Source organism: Ruditapes philippinarum, unplaced genomic scaffold (assembly GCF_026571515.1).
Source record: "Ruditapes philippinarum isolate M1 unplaced genomic scaffold, ASM2657151v2 ctg1375_1_1_1_1, whole genome shotgun sequence".
NCBI classification, from domain to species: domain Eukaryota; kingdom Metazoa; phylum Mollusca; class Bivalvia; order Venerida; family Veneridae; genus Ruditapes; species Ruditapes philippinarum.
This window is the reverse complement of record NW_026857788.1, coordinates 292293-310007: the sequence shown is the minus strand read 5'-3', so window position 1 is coordinate 310007 and position 17715 is coordinate 292293. Positions and strand designations below refer to the sequence as shown.

At 34.3% G+C, this 17715-nt stretch overlaps 1 protein-coding gene across 1 annotated transcript; it reads left to right on the top strand.

The window, feature by feature from the left end:
• Positions 1-5949: 5949 nt before the first annotated feature.
• LOC132751042 (protein FAM177A1-like) lies at positions 5950-14962 on the top strand. The gene is made up of 5 exons (XM_060741139.1): positions 5950-6047; positions 12238-12396; positions 12597-12663; positions 13002-13099; positions 14211-14962. The coding sequence occupies exons 1-5, from the start codon at positions 6000-6002 to the stop codon at positions 14337-14339; spliced, it is 501 nt and encodes a 166-aa protein (XP_060597122.1). The 5' UTR covers positions 5950-5999; the 3' UTR covers positions 14340-14962.
• The last annotated feature ends 2753 nt before the right edge of the window (positions 14963-17715 follow it).

Below are 17715 nucleotides of genomic sequence, written 5' to 3'. Positions count from 1 at the left end.
CCAGAGGAGCAGTTACAAAAGAAAACTCTTAGGAAATATTTTTATTAAACCCAAATGAAAGGGCCCCAAAGTCAAAAAATAGCACAATTATCAAACAAGGTTTAAGAGTTAAGCGCCTACATGAAAATTTTCTTTCTATAATGTGAAGTATTCTTTTAAGATTTTAATTACGATTTTGTCGCCTTTTTCCCCTCTCGTTATCGGACATTAATTGAAAAGGTAAATTCGATTTATTATCATACTGAATTAGCTGAAATAGCAAAATTAATGCCTTGTAATGTTTTTTATTTGAATATTTATTTTTGCGCTATAAAAGTGCTTTTGTATAATTATTTAGATGACTTATATAAATGCTTCTGAACAAGCAATCGAATTAACTCGATCTCTACGTGGTTCAAGTTGTATGGAACGGATTCGAGAGTGTTTCAAGAAGCTCATAGCAACTAAATCGAACTAAAATAAATTTTTGTGGAGACATTGGGCATTGCGATACCCCGACTTTGCTCAGGCGTATGCCTATAATCGACAAAAAACTTGATTTGTATGATAAAATTGTATTTAAAGTTCAACAGTGTACCTGCTTCTAACCCATTAACCCCATATACATTTATCATTATTTAAATCTTCTGATTCGAAAAGTGTTTACAGTCAATTTACCATCCGTATATTTATTTACCTATAAATTAAGCTATTATAACAACACGTGTGATCAGGCTGTTTCATTACTTTCCTAGCTTTTAAAACAGAAAGATATAGTTTTGGAAATAGAAGATCATGATTATCAACGCGTTTTTTAAAAGCATTATATTTGTATGTGGTTTTGGATTATGTTTAGCCAGTAAGAATGTTTTGTTTTTGATGATAGACGATTTAAGACCACAGCTCAATGCTTATGCAGGAGAACATTTTCCATCGTCCGTTTCTCCACCAATGATAACTCCTAATATTGACAAGATTGCCGGCGAAAGTATACTCTTCAAGCGAGCCTATGTTCAACAAGCGGTGTGTTCTCCCAGTAGATCCTCACTTTTAACTGGCAGGCGTCCGGACACTACACATGTCTATGATTTGAGTTCATATTTCCGGGATGTCGGAGGGAACTTCACGACTATACCTCAGCATTTCAAAGACAACGGTTATCGCTCTATTGGAATGGGCAAAATTTTCCACCCTGGTGCAGATTCCGGAAATGACGATCCTTTATCTTGGTCGGACCCATATTTCCACGGTACAGCTAACTTTGAAAATAGGCAAAAAAGCTGGGATGCTGTGCCTGACACTGATCTTGTCTCTCGACCTCTGAGAGATATGCAGGTAGCAGATGAAGCTATTGACAGAATTCGAGAATTGGCAGCTTCAGATGAAAATTTCTTTCTCGCTGTTGGGTTCCACAAACCACACGAACCATTTGTTTTTCCAGAATCATTTCTCTCAAACTATTCGGCAGATTCTATAAGCTTGCCGGACAATGACCAAGCGCCTGATCAAATGCCCGAAGTGGCTTGGAGTACATATTCTGGATTAAGAACGTTTCAGGATATAGAGGTTTTCAATCCTACAGGCGACATTGATACGGTTTTGCCTGACGGTGTTGTCAAAGATTTAAGACGAGCATATTATGCCACCGTCTCGTACATTGACACACTTGTTGGAAAGATTTATGATGAACTGGAAGCACAACAACTTTTAGATGATACAATAATATCGCTTGTTGGTGACCACGGCTACCAGTTAGGCGAGCATGGCGAATGGGGGAAAAGAACAAATTTTGAGCTCTCCACGCACGCGCCGATGATGATACGAGTTCCTGGAAAGACTGAAAATGGAATAGTTACAGAACAGTTGGTCGAGTTCGTAGACTTGTTCCCAACCTTAGCTGAAGCAGCAGGTCTTGGTACAATTCCACAGTGTCCCGAAAACTCTGAAAATGAAGCGCTTTGTCATGAAGGGGAAAGTCTGATGCCATTGATTGACAACCCTGACACACCTATAAAGAAGGCGGCATTCTCTCAAACACCTAGCCCATATCCAGGAAGTGGGCGGATCATGGGGTACACGATGCGCACGGAACAATATCGTTATACGGAATGGGTTGCGTTCAGATACAGTACAATTAACGAACCAAATTGGAATCAAGTTTCTGGAGTCGAGCTGTACGACCACATTAATGACAGTGATGAAAATTTCAACATTGCAGCGTCTGCGTATCCAAGTCTTGTTTCAGAGCTTAGTCAACAGCTTCGTGATGGTTGGAGAAAAGCGGACCCTACTGCTAAGCGTATCTTAGATGGTCAGGACAATACCGACGCTGACAACAATAATGAGAAGAGCTTACTTCAAAGATTATATTACTTTCTTAGTCATTGGAAGTAGTCTAGTTAACGAAAACAACCGGGGAAAAATTCTTCTAAATATTATCTTAACGAAACAATGTTACTAAAATAGTAAATAAATGTACTAAAATAATCCAATTCGTCAGTGTTACAAAAAGACAATTATGATATTTTATCTGTTCAAATCAGTGGTGAATTATCTTTTTTAGCTCCGTTTTTTGTCGGAGAAATGTGGAATTATTGCAATGAATCTACCATACTTGTTAATCTATTTGTTAAGCTCTATTTTCTCAAAACTGTTAAAACTGTTCACTTCAAACTTGGTATACTTATTCACTATAATACATATAACATATCTTAATTTTAAATGCGGCCTTCTAAATAAATTATAGAACACCATAAACAATAACAACTATTCTATTAAGATTTTGTCCTGTAACTTTTTTGGACAAAATTCTTTCATGATGTAATGCTATGTCAAAAGGGAAGAAAATCTAAAACATCTTAATTTTTTCAAACTAATCTGTCCCTTTCTTGGCTTAGATTTTTTGCCGGCGTGATTAACTTTGTTGTCTCAGAAAACATCATAGCTTTCGCTTCAAGTTTAGTATACTCGTTCAGTATCATACCGGTAATTTGACACTATACTTAAAGGGGGAAAATAAGAACTATTTTCAATATATTTGTTATAGTATATATGTATACATTTATATATATTTCTTTTTGACTTGTTTTTTCCCCAAATATACTGTACTCGTAAACCTATATTTGTTATATTTTTCTGGTTCTTCGGGATCATTGATTCCAGAATTTTTAAGTGTTGAAAATTGAGTACCGCTCAAGCCCCGTGCTAGGGCGCGTGCTGGATGTTGCACTATTTCAGTATCCCTCATGTACAGATTCAATCAAACCGAGTCTGCACTAGTCTTTTCAAGTAAATTTGCTGATTTAAATGCTTACTAGACCTGTATCACTTTTTCCAGATATTGATCAAATATTTATTTGGTTATCCTATCACTATCAAAGTGTGCCAGTCTATTCTCTAGATTCTAAGCATATTAATTAAGCACCATCGGTAAAGCCACCGTACTCAGCCTAAATCACCGCCGGTATTAATTTAATGGTTCGAGCATACCGGAAATACGTGTATACATGTATTCTAGACAGTTTAAAGCTGCATGCCTCCAGATGAGCCAAAATATTTTAAGACAAACAAACTTGGGGGAAAATATACTAAGACTGCAAGAAAAGTAAAAAAGATTCAATATTCAAGTAAAAATTTACTTCTTATGTGCAATTAATGACTGATTTTGCACTATTTGTCACCATATGTTTACTGCGTTACTAACGCAGTAAGGACTATTTTTGCATATTTTGAACTCTTTTTTTTGTAATTTGAGTGGATTGTAAGAATCAAGAAAGCAACACTTAAATGTATGCATTTTATGCATTTTATGCACCACATAATATGCATGTGACCATGTTAAGTAGAATTTTCTATGCTCTAATGGTAATCTGAAGTCGATCAGTTATAACAATGACATATAAGAGTTAAAAACTGGATCAAATTTTAACACCAGTTAAAACTCACGAAAAGTTTTACCAATAAAATTCAATATTGTAAAATAAGTTTGCTCTATCTCAAAAAACGCACTTTAAATAACAATAAATATTCTACTATTATTTTTGCTCTCTGCACAAGCCCATTCTTTCTTGATAGCTTTTTTCCGTATTAACAAATTAAAAAAAAACACTTTTTTATCACTCAGTGACACACTATGGACATGTGAAAACTTGCCTTTAATTATTTGTGATACATTCAACCGTTGAAAGTCATTTTTCTCAAGACATCAATTTAGTACATGTATTTAAGAGATTTTATGAGTTAAGCGACGATATATTAAAATATTAGTAATTATTATATATTAACTTTCTTCTCGCCTCTATATCTCGAAATCCATTATTATAAATGAAAAACTACATCACGTTACATCACGATCATGTTTAAGTTTTTATCTGAAATCTACTACATGTATATATGCCTATAAAATAAATTAACAATTAAGATAGTCCAACTCCGAGACGTTATACGTGCGTGTCTTAGTTTATGATGCCAAGACTTTAGTAAAGATATCTCAAAGTTACGTTGTATTTATAGGACTACAAATTATTATGGAAGATTTTGTTCAAGTTAGGGTGAAAGTGTCATGCACCCTCTGAAACGGCGGTCAGCCTCACTCAGGTTATTTAAGAGCTTTATTAAATAGTTAAATATAATGTACGTGTTGAATACTAATTAAATTTAGAGTAGAAAAATCAAATCATAAAAATGTGTTTTTTTATAGAAATAATTCATTATACAACCGTAATTGTTATTTGGTTGCATTTAATTATGTTAATAAATAGGTCAACGTATATATTAGTATTCGCACTCACTACATTTCACCTGTTAAATTGCCAACCAGAATCCTCGGGCGGCTTCAGTAACTCTTTGTACGAAGTTGTCGGGAAAAAAAACAACAACAAACAAAAACAAAACGAATGGGTTGTTGCTTGCAACTGCATCATATGAGTTCAGTTATTGGTAATTAAGGAACTTTTCAAAATGGAAAATTTTAAAACGGTTAATCGATGATAATGACTAGTACATGTGGTCAGGGAGTGTCAAAACAGCCAAATCAACAGATGCACATCTTATTGTGGTCAAAAAGTTTAGATAGGGAACTCTGTTTGACATGTAATGAACAAGATCCGGTTTAGCAAGATCACAATTGAATGTTAAAAGTCTTGATATGATGGTATGATTGTTATGTCCGGTCAACATTTATGGATGCATTTTGAAATATTTGGGCATACTCAGTACTGAGAATATATTAAGAAAGTGTTTGTTAATGATTCCTTATCCTCCAATCACTAGTTTTATAGTGACCATGTCTTTGTTGTTAGTTAAGGTCATTATTGCTTTACTTCTTTCTAGCTCCCGGGCAGATAGGGGGACATTATTTAAAAATTTTGGACAACTTTGAAAACCCATTATTATCTAACTAAATTTGTGACCGGAACATCATATGAAAGGTAGAACTAAGAAATTAGTAGCTTAATGATCAGTCCTGCATCACAGGCGGCAGTATCAGTGTTTGGACACCCCACCCCTATCTGCCCCTGGACCCCTACTACAACCCTGAAAAAAATTCAACACTCTAAGGCTTACTATAAGGTACCAAATACAAAACCACCGATGAAATTATATAAAAAAAAATTTCCACTATCAAAATTATAGTTATAGACTTATATAACTATAATTTTGATAGTGGAAAATTTTTTTTTTATATAATTTCATCGGTGGTTTTGTATTTGGTACCTTACAGTAAGCCTTAGAGTGTTGAATTTTTTTCAGGGTTACAATTAGTACTTAGGGGTCCAGGGGCAGATAGGGGTGGGGTGTCCAAACACTGATACTGCCGCCTGTGTCCTGCATGTCATATAAATCTTTATATAATCTGCTTGTTGTATTTTCTTTTGTTCATCTGATTTATTTTCAGATACAATTTTTATATACATGAACAGCTTAGTCTACTCGATTAGTGAATGCTAGAACATGTTCGTAAAACTAGTTAGTTATTTTAATCAAGCTCCTCTAATCATTGTTTCCGGAAGTCCAAAAATATGACGAAAATGAATACAGAAAATGAAATTTCGAGTTATTCAGCGCAGGTTAGCAAAGAATATTGTTGAAACTTTCATTGAAATTATTTGTATGCACATAAGTCATAAATGTCGCTCGTCTATTTTTCCTAGATCTCCCCAGGATATAAATTTTTTAGATATTATCCTTTTCACTTTTTGGGCGTTCTTTAGGTGTTTATCAGTGTTTATAGGGACTCCGTTTTTTCATTCAGACAGTAGTTCATTGATCTACTTTAAGCTATATCCTGGAATAGACCCTGGGATATTCTAACATAAACAGCATTCTGGATAAGTTAAAACTAATACTAATACTTGTATTCCAAAAATAAAATGGTGAACACAAATTTATCACAAGTAGCCCAGGGTTCTAAGATATCAGGGAACTTAATGTTTATCAGAAAATATTTGAATGTAAAAATCATACATAAATGAGATTTTTCTTCTATTTAATAAGTGACAGTTTTCTGTCAAAAATTTATTTCTGAAGATCCTATCCTCAAGTAGTCCTTCATTGAAAGACATCGCATTTTCTTTTTTTTACAGTTTGACGTTAATCGGAAAATGCGAAGTCTTTCAATAACTGGCTAATTTCCCATAGCACAAATCGACACGCTTCTAGAGTCGATTTGAATTTACCGGTAAATCACAACTTAAATGCTATTTATCACAAAAAGCAATTGATTGCATAAAAGACGGAAGCATATATTCCCAAAAACTGTAAAAATTTGCAAAAATTACTCACAATAAGTAGTTTATTTATCCATATATTTAAGAAGACACATGAAATATATTTTGTGTTGACCCCCATATTGGAAATTCCCGGTCATGCTGTGACGTCACTCAAAAAACAATAGTACGAAATTAGTCTGAACGAAACTTTTTCTGTTGTGATTTTAGACGCTGACAGGTGCACGCAGTAAAAATTTGTCTAAAAAATTTGGTTCCAGTAATCACCGCATTGCGTAGTACACACAATATGGAGGCTGTTTACACAATTTTTACACAGGATTTTTTTAAATTGTTTAAAATTTGAATAAGTTAATTTTGATAAGGAAAATACACATTTGTGGTAGGATTATGATTATTAGTAACATTTTACATGGGAAGTTTGAATGATTGTGCATGTTTATTGTTTTTCATTTTGCTATGGATTTTTAAATATATATCTTTAGACGTTAAAGCGGATTTGACCCATGTAAAAAAATAGCTTCAAATCCGCGGTTACGTCTAAATATTTGGACTAATCCTCAAGGCACTTTATACCAGGAGGTACTGGTTGGGGACCACCAAAACCGGACAACCACCAAACCCGGACGGCCCCGAAAATGCTTGATTTAGAATTTTCTTTTTTCTGTGGTTGTCAGTCACTTTTTTATCAACAATAAATGCATGTTTCTTCTATAATTAAGTAAATAAATTTATTTCAACCTCCGTAAATGGTAATATTTTAATGTCTATTTCAAGATTGTTGACGTTGAAATTTGGGGGGCAAGAAAGCAATGCCTGACCTCATATAACAGCAATAATTATTTGCAAAGTAAACAATAGAATATCCAAAACTTCAGCATTTGCTGCTGAAATATTGTGTGTCATGTTAAAAATAAAAAAAAGAACACCAAAGCTTTTATCTGAATTAAATCAACATTATTACATATCTGTCCGGACACATGGTACTGTAGTATGTACAATTTAGGTAATTTTGATACCCTCCTTGACGGGCCTCGGATATAAGAGTCAACATTATCAGAACTAAACAAACTAGTTTGTTAGTTAGGAGAAGAACCTAGCTGTACTGTGTCAAATTTTCGTACCTTTAGCTTTAAAATTATGAAATTTGTATAGAAAAATGTTCAAAAAGTGTCCGGTTGATGGTCCCTGACCAGTACTTTGTACCGGGAATGTCCAGATATTACAAACAATACTTACATAAAAAATTTGGCTATATCCTGGATTAAACCCGGGGGTCTAAACCAGGAGTATATATAAGGTTCATTCCATTTTCTTTAGTGTATTATATACAAGTTTTATTTTTGAAAAATACATATAGGTCTAATCCAGGAGATTGCCAAAAATTTCTTTTGTATACAAGTTTTTTCACATTAATTTTCATACAAAACATAGCATTTTTTCAAGAAAATTCAAAGTTTTAGTAACCCTATTCACATAAATGTGTTTTACGTTTAAAAACCAGTAATATAGCTAACGATTTGGACTGAACATGATATTTTGAATGTGTATGCAAATGCTTATCAAATTGTTACCCTTTTACTGTGTGATAACTGATAAATATTGAATAGAACTTTAGTATCATTAACAGTAATGGACCATTTACATATGTTTTTAACTTTTTATTGATTGCTTAAAAGTCATTCCTGGTATTAAGTACTTTAAAACAAAGATGGCTGCCACTCATATAAGGTTAATATGAAAAAGGCAAAGCCTCAAAGCGAGCTCGATGTACTTTTAACGTGAAATAGTATGAAATAATCGCTCATTTTTATTTCAAATGCAGTGACGAGTGTGTGTGACGTCACACATACTGTCTTAAATATGGCTCCGCCCCTGTCGTTAAATGAATAACGAGTTTTGAAAACGTTGATAAAACTTTGTTTGTTTATTTTATTTCACTCTATAATTTTTCAAGCAAAATAAAGATTATTAAAAGTGAAATAAATGTAAATTTAAAACGTTTGCGACATTAAAATAGCGTACTTGATTTGATTGTTTTGCACATGCTGTTTGGCGCTACATTGTGACGTCACATAAACAATACTTTAAACGTCTGTACAGCGTTAACGACTGAATAAAAGATATTGGTGTTCGGATTCATTTTCTTAGTTAGACTATTTTCTTTCATTCTAGATAGTTTTCACAACAAAATTCGACAAAAAATTGTTCATTTTCCGTTTTAAAACTGTCATTCGATATTTTATACACAGCTTCCGTTATTCTGGTTCCCTGTCCAATTATGGTTCCCATAGACGTGCGCGGGTGATTAGTCTACACATCTGTTTTCAGTCAGAATTCCTCAGTTTTTATCGTTGTCTTTAAATTCGAAAAGTTCCGATGTGTTCAATTCGGTACTTCGGACGAAAGTTTTCAAAACCATCACTTAGCAGGTACTCGCGTTACTGTAAAGCTCGCTTTGCGAGCAGGCCCTGTGGGCCAGCTCGTCGAGCTCGCTATTAACAGAACTATCTTTTTGATGTATAGTTAAAATTTCTTTTGGATGATTGTTATTTTTATCAAAAAATGGTACCTTCTACAGAAAATAACTATTTTATTCTAGATTTTTCTGTATTATATGATGGTGGACCTAATAAGGGTTACATTCCCGGTAGATAGTACAACCAGGATATTTAAATGTCTTTTTATGCCACCGCAGCATCTGCGATGCGGTGGCATATAGCGATTCACCTGTGTGTGTGTGTGTTTGTGTGTGTGTTTGTGTGTGTGTTATATAGATTATATAGTGAACTTAAAAAATCTTCTTGTGAAAAACCACTAGTCCAATTTCAACCAAACTTGGCAGGATTGTTCCTTGGGTGAAGGGCTTCCAAAGTTGTTCAAAGAATTTCATTCCATATAGAAATCTGGTTGCCATGGCAACCAAAAGGAATTATAAGAATAAATTAAAAAAATCTTCTTGTAAAGACCCAAAAGGCCTAGAGCTTAGATATTTTGCATAAGGCATTGTCTAGTAGACCTCTAACAAGATTGTTCAAATTATAGCCCTGGGGTCAAAATTGGCGCCGCCCCGGGGGGTCATTGATTTTCACTATGTACATATAGTAAAAACTTAAAATACCTTCTTGTAAAAACCCAAAAGGCCTAGAGCTTAGATATTTTGCATAAGGCATCATCTGGTAGACCCTTACCAAGATTGTTCAAATTATAGCCCTTGGGTCAAAATCGGCCCCGCCCCGGGTCATTGATTTTCGCTATATGTACATATAGTAAAAACTTAAAACACCTTCTTGTAAAGACCCAAAAGGTCTAGAGCTTAGATATTTTGCATAAGGCATTGTCTGGTAGACCTCTACCCAGATTGTGTAATTATAGCCCTGGGGTCAAAATCAGCCATGCCCCAGGGGTCATTGGTTTTCCTTATATGTATATAGTAAAAACTTGAAAAAAATTCTTCTAGCAATTGACAAATGCTACAGGTTAGATATTTTGCATGAAACATTGTGTTGTAAACCTCTAGCAAGATTGTTCAAACTATAGTCCTGGGGTCAAAATTGCCCCCGCCCTGGGGGTCATTGATTACAATATATACATATAGTAAAAAATAAAAAAATCTTATTGTCTGAAGGTACAAGGCTTAGAGCTTTAATATTTGTTAAATAATATCATCTAATAGTACTCTACCAAAGTTGTTCAAATGTTGCCTCTTGTCTTCTCTAAATTTACAAAGGATAGAGTTAAGATATTTTGCATGAAACATTGTGTAGTGGACCTCTAGCAAGATTGTTCAAATTATAGCCCTGGGGTCAAAATTGGTTCCGCCCCGGGGGTCATTGATTTTCATTATGTACATATAGTGAAAAAAAAAATTTTGTCTGAAGGTTCAAGGCATAGAGCTTTGATGTTTGATATATAATATCATCTATAGGTCCTCTACCAAAGTTGTTCAAATGTCAAAAATTGGCCCTGCCCGGGGCCCGGGGGCAGTGATTCTCATTATGTTCACGTAGTAAAAACAGAAAATAAAACAAATGTTTTCTGAATGGGAGAAAGCTATAGCTTAGATACAATGTATTTGACTTGAAATGTTGTTTGGTGGACCTGTATCAAGATTGTTATTAAACCCTTGGGTCAAAATTATGCCTTGACCTACTTTCTTGTCCTTTGATGTACAGCAATGACAGCAATGACATTTTGACCATGTGCACAGTTTTAGTTGTAAAATTGAACTTTGACCTAGATTTTGATGATGTGACCTACTTTCTTGTCCTTTGATGTACAGCTATGAAATTTGAAACATGCGGTGGCATAGCATTTTTCTCAAATGCAATCTTGTTTTAAACTATTTCCGTTGTCTGCCAATTTTGGTGATTTCAGAGGAGGTTACTGCGGTATCACGGTAATCCCAAAAAATGCTTGTATGGAACTTCCAAAAAGTTGTTTAAAAATAAATACTTTTTAAATATTTTATCATTGTTTTCCACTGGCGATTTAGTCAAGCAGCTTAAAACAAAAAAAATCAAAATTTGCCATTACTGCAATTTACGGTAAATTTTGGGTTGGTCAATATCCACTTTATCAATTTTAAGACGATCTTTTTGGCTAATTGACGGATATTTGATGGCTATTTAAATGCTGGACAATATCTTTTAAGTACTTATACAATTTTACATCTCGCATGTATTTTTATCACCTCGGGCAATATGGTAAGCGGCACGTGACCGATAAAAAGTTGGCACTCAATTAAATCCACCCCGCTGGTGTTAATTGGGTCTACTGCATTCTTTATCGATTTTTACACCTTATATAAACACTGTTGGAAGTAAAAAATAATCGCCAGATTTTGTAGCCAAAATGCAAAAATAATCGCCAATCTTATAAAATAATCGCAAATGGCGACTATGGCGACCGACAGCGTGAGCCCTGACAGGAAGGATACATGTGTCATAATCTTCAAATTATGTTGTGAAAATCTTCCAACAGCTACCTTACTATAAAATTCAAGCCTTATGATCAGTCAATATGCCAGGATATTTGATAATAACATATTTCAATTGACTGTGCAAAAACAATTAACAGAAATAGAAGTCAATTATGAAGATTTTAGAAAATAGTTTTCTTACAAGGAATGTATTTTATTCACAAAATTAAATTTATTGGCTGATGCTATGCGATTTACAATGTAGTGTCACAATTTTAAGAAAAGTATCATCAACATGTCTTGCTTTCACTTGCAGCAGCAGTCACAGAAAATGTAAATGCAATGATATCATAAAATCTACGATATCATAAGAACAGAGTATATTTTAAATTTTTATTTTTGGTATGAAATTGATGAGTGAAAAGTCTTTAATAGTGTGAATTGACTATGGAGAGCCTGCTTACCAGTGGTGGTGAGAAATATCTGTCACTTATTATGAATACAATCAATTCATCAATGATTACTCCTTTTTTTTTTGGACCATGTAATACTGCCACATAGAAATGATTTTTTTAATCAAATTGGGACTTCAAAACTTTAATATTGCAGCCAGTAAGTTCAGACTTCACAAATGTTCCACTAGACCCTGATCAGCCGAAGAGGAAAAAAGTTCCAAGAAGACTGATTCATTTTAGTGATGGGGTATTGGAGGAATATTCCACTGATGAGGAAGATGAAGCACCTCCCCCACCCCCACCTGTTGACCCTGTAAGTTAGTTTAAACATTATTAGTGATTCATTTAAGCTTGGTTGTGAAGAAAGATTTTTTGAACTGGATCTAAACCATGATTTGTTGGTTAAGAGGCAAAAATATGAACCACTTACTCTACCTCAGCTCTTCTTAAAAGAACTTGTTTTGTTATTGTTTACTTGTATTATTATGATGTTCTTTGATTATTTGTTTTTAGAAAACACTGACATGGGGGCCATGGTTCTGGTTTTACATTTCCACAGCAGCATTCAAAACACTTGGAGGTAGTGTGACATTTTGTTACAAACACGTTAATGTTTTGATTTCTTATATACTATACATTCATGACGGCATGATATTTAGCGGCAAAATGTATTTTCATTCAAAAGTTATGAAACAGAAAGTTTGTTTGTTTTGCATAGAAAACCACAATTTATATTTTGAAAACTAGCAAGTAAACAATTTATGTTTGAGGCTATGCCCCGCATGAAAATAATACCTCTAATGGTCATATAATGAAACTTTCCTTTTCTTTATTACACTGATATAAACATATATAATTTATTCATAAATTTCCTGGTGAAATAAATAGTTGATGAAATTATTCTTTTTTATATTTCAGTGGCAGATTCCTGTGGTGAAAAATTAGCTTGGTTCTTTGGAATTACAACTCCAAAATACCAGTCTGCTATAGATGAGTTTTACAGATTAAAATCCGAGGTAACCATTTTGCTTTCAAAATGTTTAGTATTACATAGCTGAATTTCATGTGAGGAAGCTATCCAGCTAGCTTACGGAACGTCGGTGGTTCTACTCAGGTACCCATTCGTGCCTGAAATAATGCACGGAAGGGCACCTGAGGTCTTCCTCCACCAGTAAAGTTGGAACGTCGCGATATGACCTATACTGTGTCGATGTGACGTAAAACCCAAAACAAAACAAAACATAGCTGGAGCAAGTTTTAGCTTTGCCTTAGAAATTAAGCATCATAAGATTTAAAATGATGTTACCCTCTTCATCAGCTAAAATATTGAAACTTGATACTTCACTTTTTTGTAACATGTGTTATAGTAAAAATAAGCATGGATTCAAGGGTTGCTTAATAAACAGTATTAAGCATAAACTTTTCTCATAAAATAAATCATTGTAATGTTTTGGGAAAAAGGAAAAATTTTAGAATTCAGACTTATTTAACTTTCTAGCTCAAGATGTAAGTTCAAGGAACCATATGAATATTAGATATTCTGAAATGATATTTCATGTAAAGATTTAGAGGGAATTAGACCTATGCTTTTATTTATTATTGGGCTGATATATTAGTGATTTTAATTAGTAGAAGGACTTTGCAGCAATATGCTACTTTTTGGTTAATGATTGAGCTTACTTTTTAAAGATCCTGTATGTTGTAATCAAAGTGGTAAACCACACTAAGTGAAATTATATATATGTACATAATTATGCAAATAAAACAATTTTCAAACATCGAAGAATATGTAAAATATGTACTGCAAATATTTGTGCATATTATGTGTATCATTAAAATATATGCATTCATTTCTTATTGTAAAATTTGACTTAAACTTTATAGAAAATAATTTTTTTATTACCTCCCTTTATTTACATGAAATGTTAAATTCGGTAATATCTTTATAAATAATGCTTTTTGGAACCTACAATATTGATAAATCTTAATTTGAGCATCATATTTATGATTTAAAACCATAAAAAAATTGTGTTACAGGATCTTTAATAGTATGCAGTTTTAATTGCCTGAATGATTCAATGTAGTATTAATTTACTATCAAACTGTTATATATATCTTTTGTTCTAGGAAGAAAAAGAGTTAGAATATGAACAACGAGCCCGGGAGAAGCTGCAAGACTTATCAAGCATTGATGTGAAAGTAATAGATCAACATAGAGATAAAGGATCAGGGGACAGTCCCACAGAGAAATTCTAATGCTTGTTGTATTCAGTTAATGGTTGCCTTAACAACATTCTGATCTGATTAAGCTTTCCAATGTGATGGACATAAACTACTTAAAGAATGCTGACAAATTTGGTGTTCTGTTTGATGAGATTTGGGGCAAAATGCATAAAAGTTGTATCTCAACTGGAAAATGTATTGTAAATTTTGTTGTTTCATGAGATACTGTAAGTAAGGTGACATAGGGTCATTTTTAGCTCGATTTTATGTAAATATACATGTATATATATAGAGAGAGAGAGCTGTCTTGGGGGATTAAGAGTTGATGTCAGTGTCCATGTCAGTATCAATCCATGGTTTAGTGTTTGCTACACATTTTCTCAGAATCCATTGAGACATAACTAAAAAGCTTGTTAATAATCATTTGCTCCTCTTGTTGGGATGAGTACATAACTCTTGTCAGGAGGGATTAAAAACAATGTTTTGCCGCTTTTGTTGACTTAAGTTAGGACGTTTGTTTTATACCACAAAATCTTTCCACTAAATCCTTTGACAAAATTATATATGAACTTAAAACTCACTTCTAGGCAAAGTGATACAGCTACATGTTATAATCACATGCTAAAATGAGCAGCGTCACGACAAAACCAACACAATGAATGGGTTTGCGACCAGCATGGATCCAGACCTGCCTGCGCATCCGTGCAGTCTGACCAGGATACATGCTGTTCGCTATCAGTTTCTCTTCTTGCTATAGGGTTTGTGAGCGAACAGCATGGATCCTGATCAGACTGCGCGGATGCGCAGGCTGGTCTGGATCCATGCTGGTCGCAAACCCATAATGTTGGTTTTGTCGTGACGTGGCTCAAATATTAGATTTTTATATAAATATGTGCCCAGACAATTTTTTTTCTCATATTTGAGACCTGAGATTTCTAGAATTTTTGACCTGATAATCTTTTATTTAATTATATTTATTGATTTTAATAACAAAATTAAGCATCTAACCATGTGATGTCTGTTTTAAGTCTGTTTAGTTTTCAGTTATTAAAAATATGGCTTTCAGCAGAAAATGTTTGTATAACCCACTGTGGTAAATCTTTTTCAGGTTGTCCATTATTTTTCACCTGTTCATGTTTCATTATTTAAATAGTTAAAGAGTTATTTATGTTATTTATTTAACCTTTATCATATTTTTTGTATGATCATATTATTTATTTTTTTATATGAGTACATGCATAGTAATTGTTGGAGGGAAAGTTTCAATTTTTAATCCGGGGATAGTGTATAAAAACTATATTCAAATTTATCATATATGCCAGTGATCTTCTGAGGATGCAATTTTGTGCCATTGGCACTAATAACATGAAAAGGGCGCAGAAAAATTGGAAGCAAATGGCCATTGGACAGTGGTGTGTCTAAATCTGTGCCGAACTTGTATCAGCACGAAAACAAAACCTGTTCATTAGGTTAATTAGTCATCAAGTCAAAACCGGTACAAACAGCAACAGGTTTTATACTGATGTCGCAAAACGCTCTGTACAATAACATGGCGTCAAATCAGTTGTGAGAAAAATAATAACAATTTTTTAATTCAAGCAGTGGCATTAAAATTACACTTAATTGGAAAAAACAATTTTTTAACACCTCCTCTCTGTAAATTTGCTATTGATAAGCTGATAAATGTTTCGATTGTTATGAAATGAAATGTGTAGTAAATGTTTGTTGTCATTTAATTTAAAGCATTCACAATATTTAAATGTCTTTTGAGTCTTCTGTATTTGTAAATTGAAACAAAAAAATCAAGTTTGTCACTGTTGTTGTAGTATGTACTCGAAGTGCAAATAATTGATAAGAGAACATTTTTATGCTCCCCGAAAAATTTCGGGGGAGCATATAGTCGTCGGGTTGTCCATCCGTCCGTCCGTCAGTCCTTCAGTCCGTATGTACGTCCCGAATTCATGTCCGGCCCATAACTTTGTTATTTGAAGTCGGATTTTAAAAATATTTCACAGAAATGATCACCATATTGAGACGACGTGTCGCGCGCAACATTTGGGTCGCTACCTTGAAGGTCAAGGTCACAGCATGACCTTGCAGCAAAATCGTGTCCGGTTTATAACTTCATTATTTGAAGTCAGATTTTAAAAATATTTCACAGAAATGATCACCATATTGAGACGCCATGTCGCGCGCAACATTTGGGTAGCTACCTTGAAGGTCAAGGTCACAGCATGACCTTGCAGCAAAATCATGTCCGGTCTATAACTTTGTTATTTGAAGTAGGATTTTAAAAATATTTCACAGAAATGATCACCATATTGAGACGACGTGTCGCGCACAACATTTGGGTCGCTACCTTGAAGATCAAGGTCACAGCATGACCTTGCAGCAAAATCGTGTCCGGTCCATAACTTCATTATTTGAAGTTGGATTTTAAAAATATTTCACAGAAATGATCACCATATTGAGACGACATGTCGCACACAACATTTGGGTCGCTACCTTGAAGGTCAAGGTCACAGCATGACCTTGCAGTAAAATCGTGTCCGGGCTATAACTTTGTTATTTGAAGTTGGATTTTAAAAATATTTCACAGAAATGATCACCATATTGAGACGACATGTCGCACGCAACATTTGGGTCGCTACCTTGAAGGTCAAGGTCACAGCATGACCTTGCAGCAAAATCGTGTCCGGTCCATAACTTCATTATTTGAAGTCGGATTTAAAAAATATTCCACAGAAATGATCACCATATTGAGACGATGTGTCGCGCGCAACATGTGGGTCGCTTCCTTGAAGGTCAAGGTCACAGCATGACCTTGCAGCAAAATCGTGTCCGGCCCATAACTTCCCTATTTGAAGTTAGATTTAAAAAGTATTTCACAGAAATGATCATCATATTAAGATGACGTGTCATGCACAACATTTAAGTCGCTACCTTGAAGGTCAAGGTCACAGCATGTCCTTGCAGCAAAATCGTGTCTGGCCCATAACTTCCTTATTTGAAGTCAGATTTTTAAACTATTTCACAGAAATGATCACCATATTAAAATGTCGTGTCATGCGCAACATTTGGCTCGCTACCTTGAAGGTCAAGGTCACAGCATGACCTTGAAGCAAAATTGTGTCCGGCACATAACTTCATTATTTAAAGTCGGATTTTACAGATCACAGAAATGATCACCACAATGAGACATTGTGTCGCGCGCAACATTTGGGTCGCTACCTTGAAGGTCAAGGTCACGGTATGACCTTGCAGCAAAATCGTGTCCGGCCCATAACTTTGTTACTGGAAGTCGGATTTAACAACTATTTCACAGAGATGATCACCATATTGAATCGACGTGTCGCATGCAACATTTAGGTCACTACCTTGAATGTCAAGGTCACAGCATGACCTTGCA

Bases quoted from the DNA above. Each gene is read 5' to 3' on its own strand.
- LOC132751042 (XM_060741139.1), top strand. From the start codon at position 6,000: ATGACGAAAATGAATACAGAAAATGAAATTTCGAGTTATTCAGCGCAG. The intron at 12,397-12,596 runs GTAAGTTAGTTT...ATTTGTTTTTAG, and splicing joins CACCCCCACCTGTTGACCCT to AAAACACTGACATGGGGGCC. The intron at 12,664-13,001 runs GTAGTGTGACAT...TTTATATTTCAG, and splicing joins AGCATTCAAAACACTTGGAG to TGGCAGATTCCTGTGGTGAA.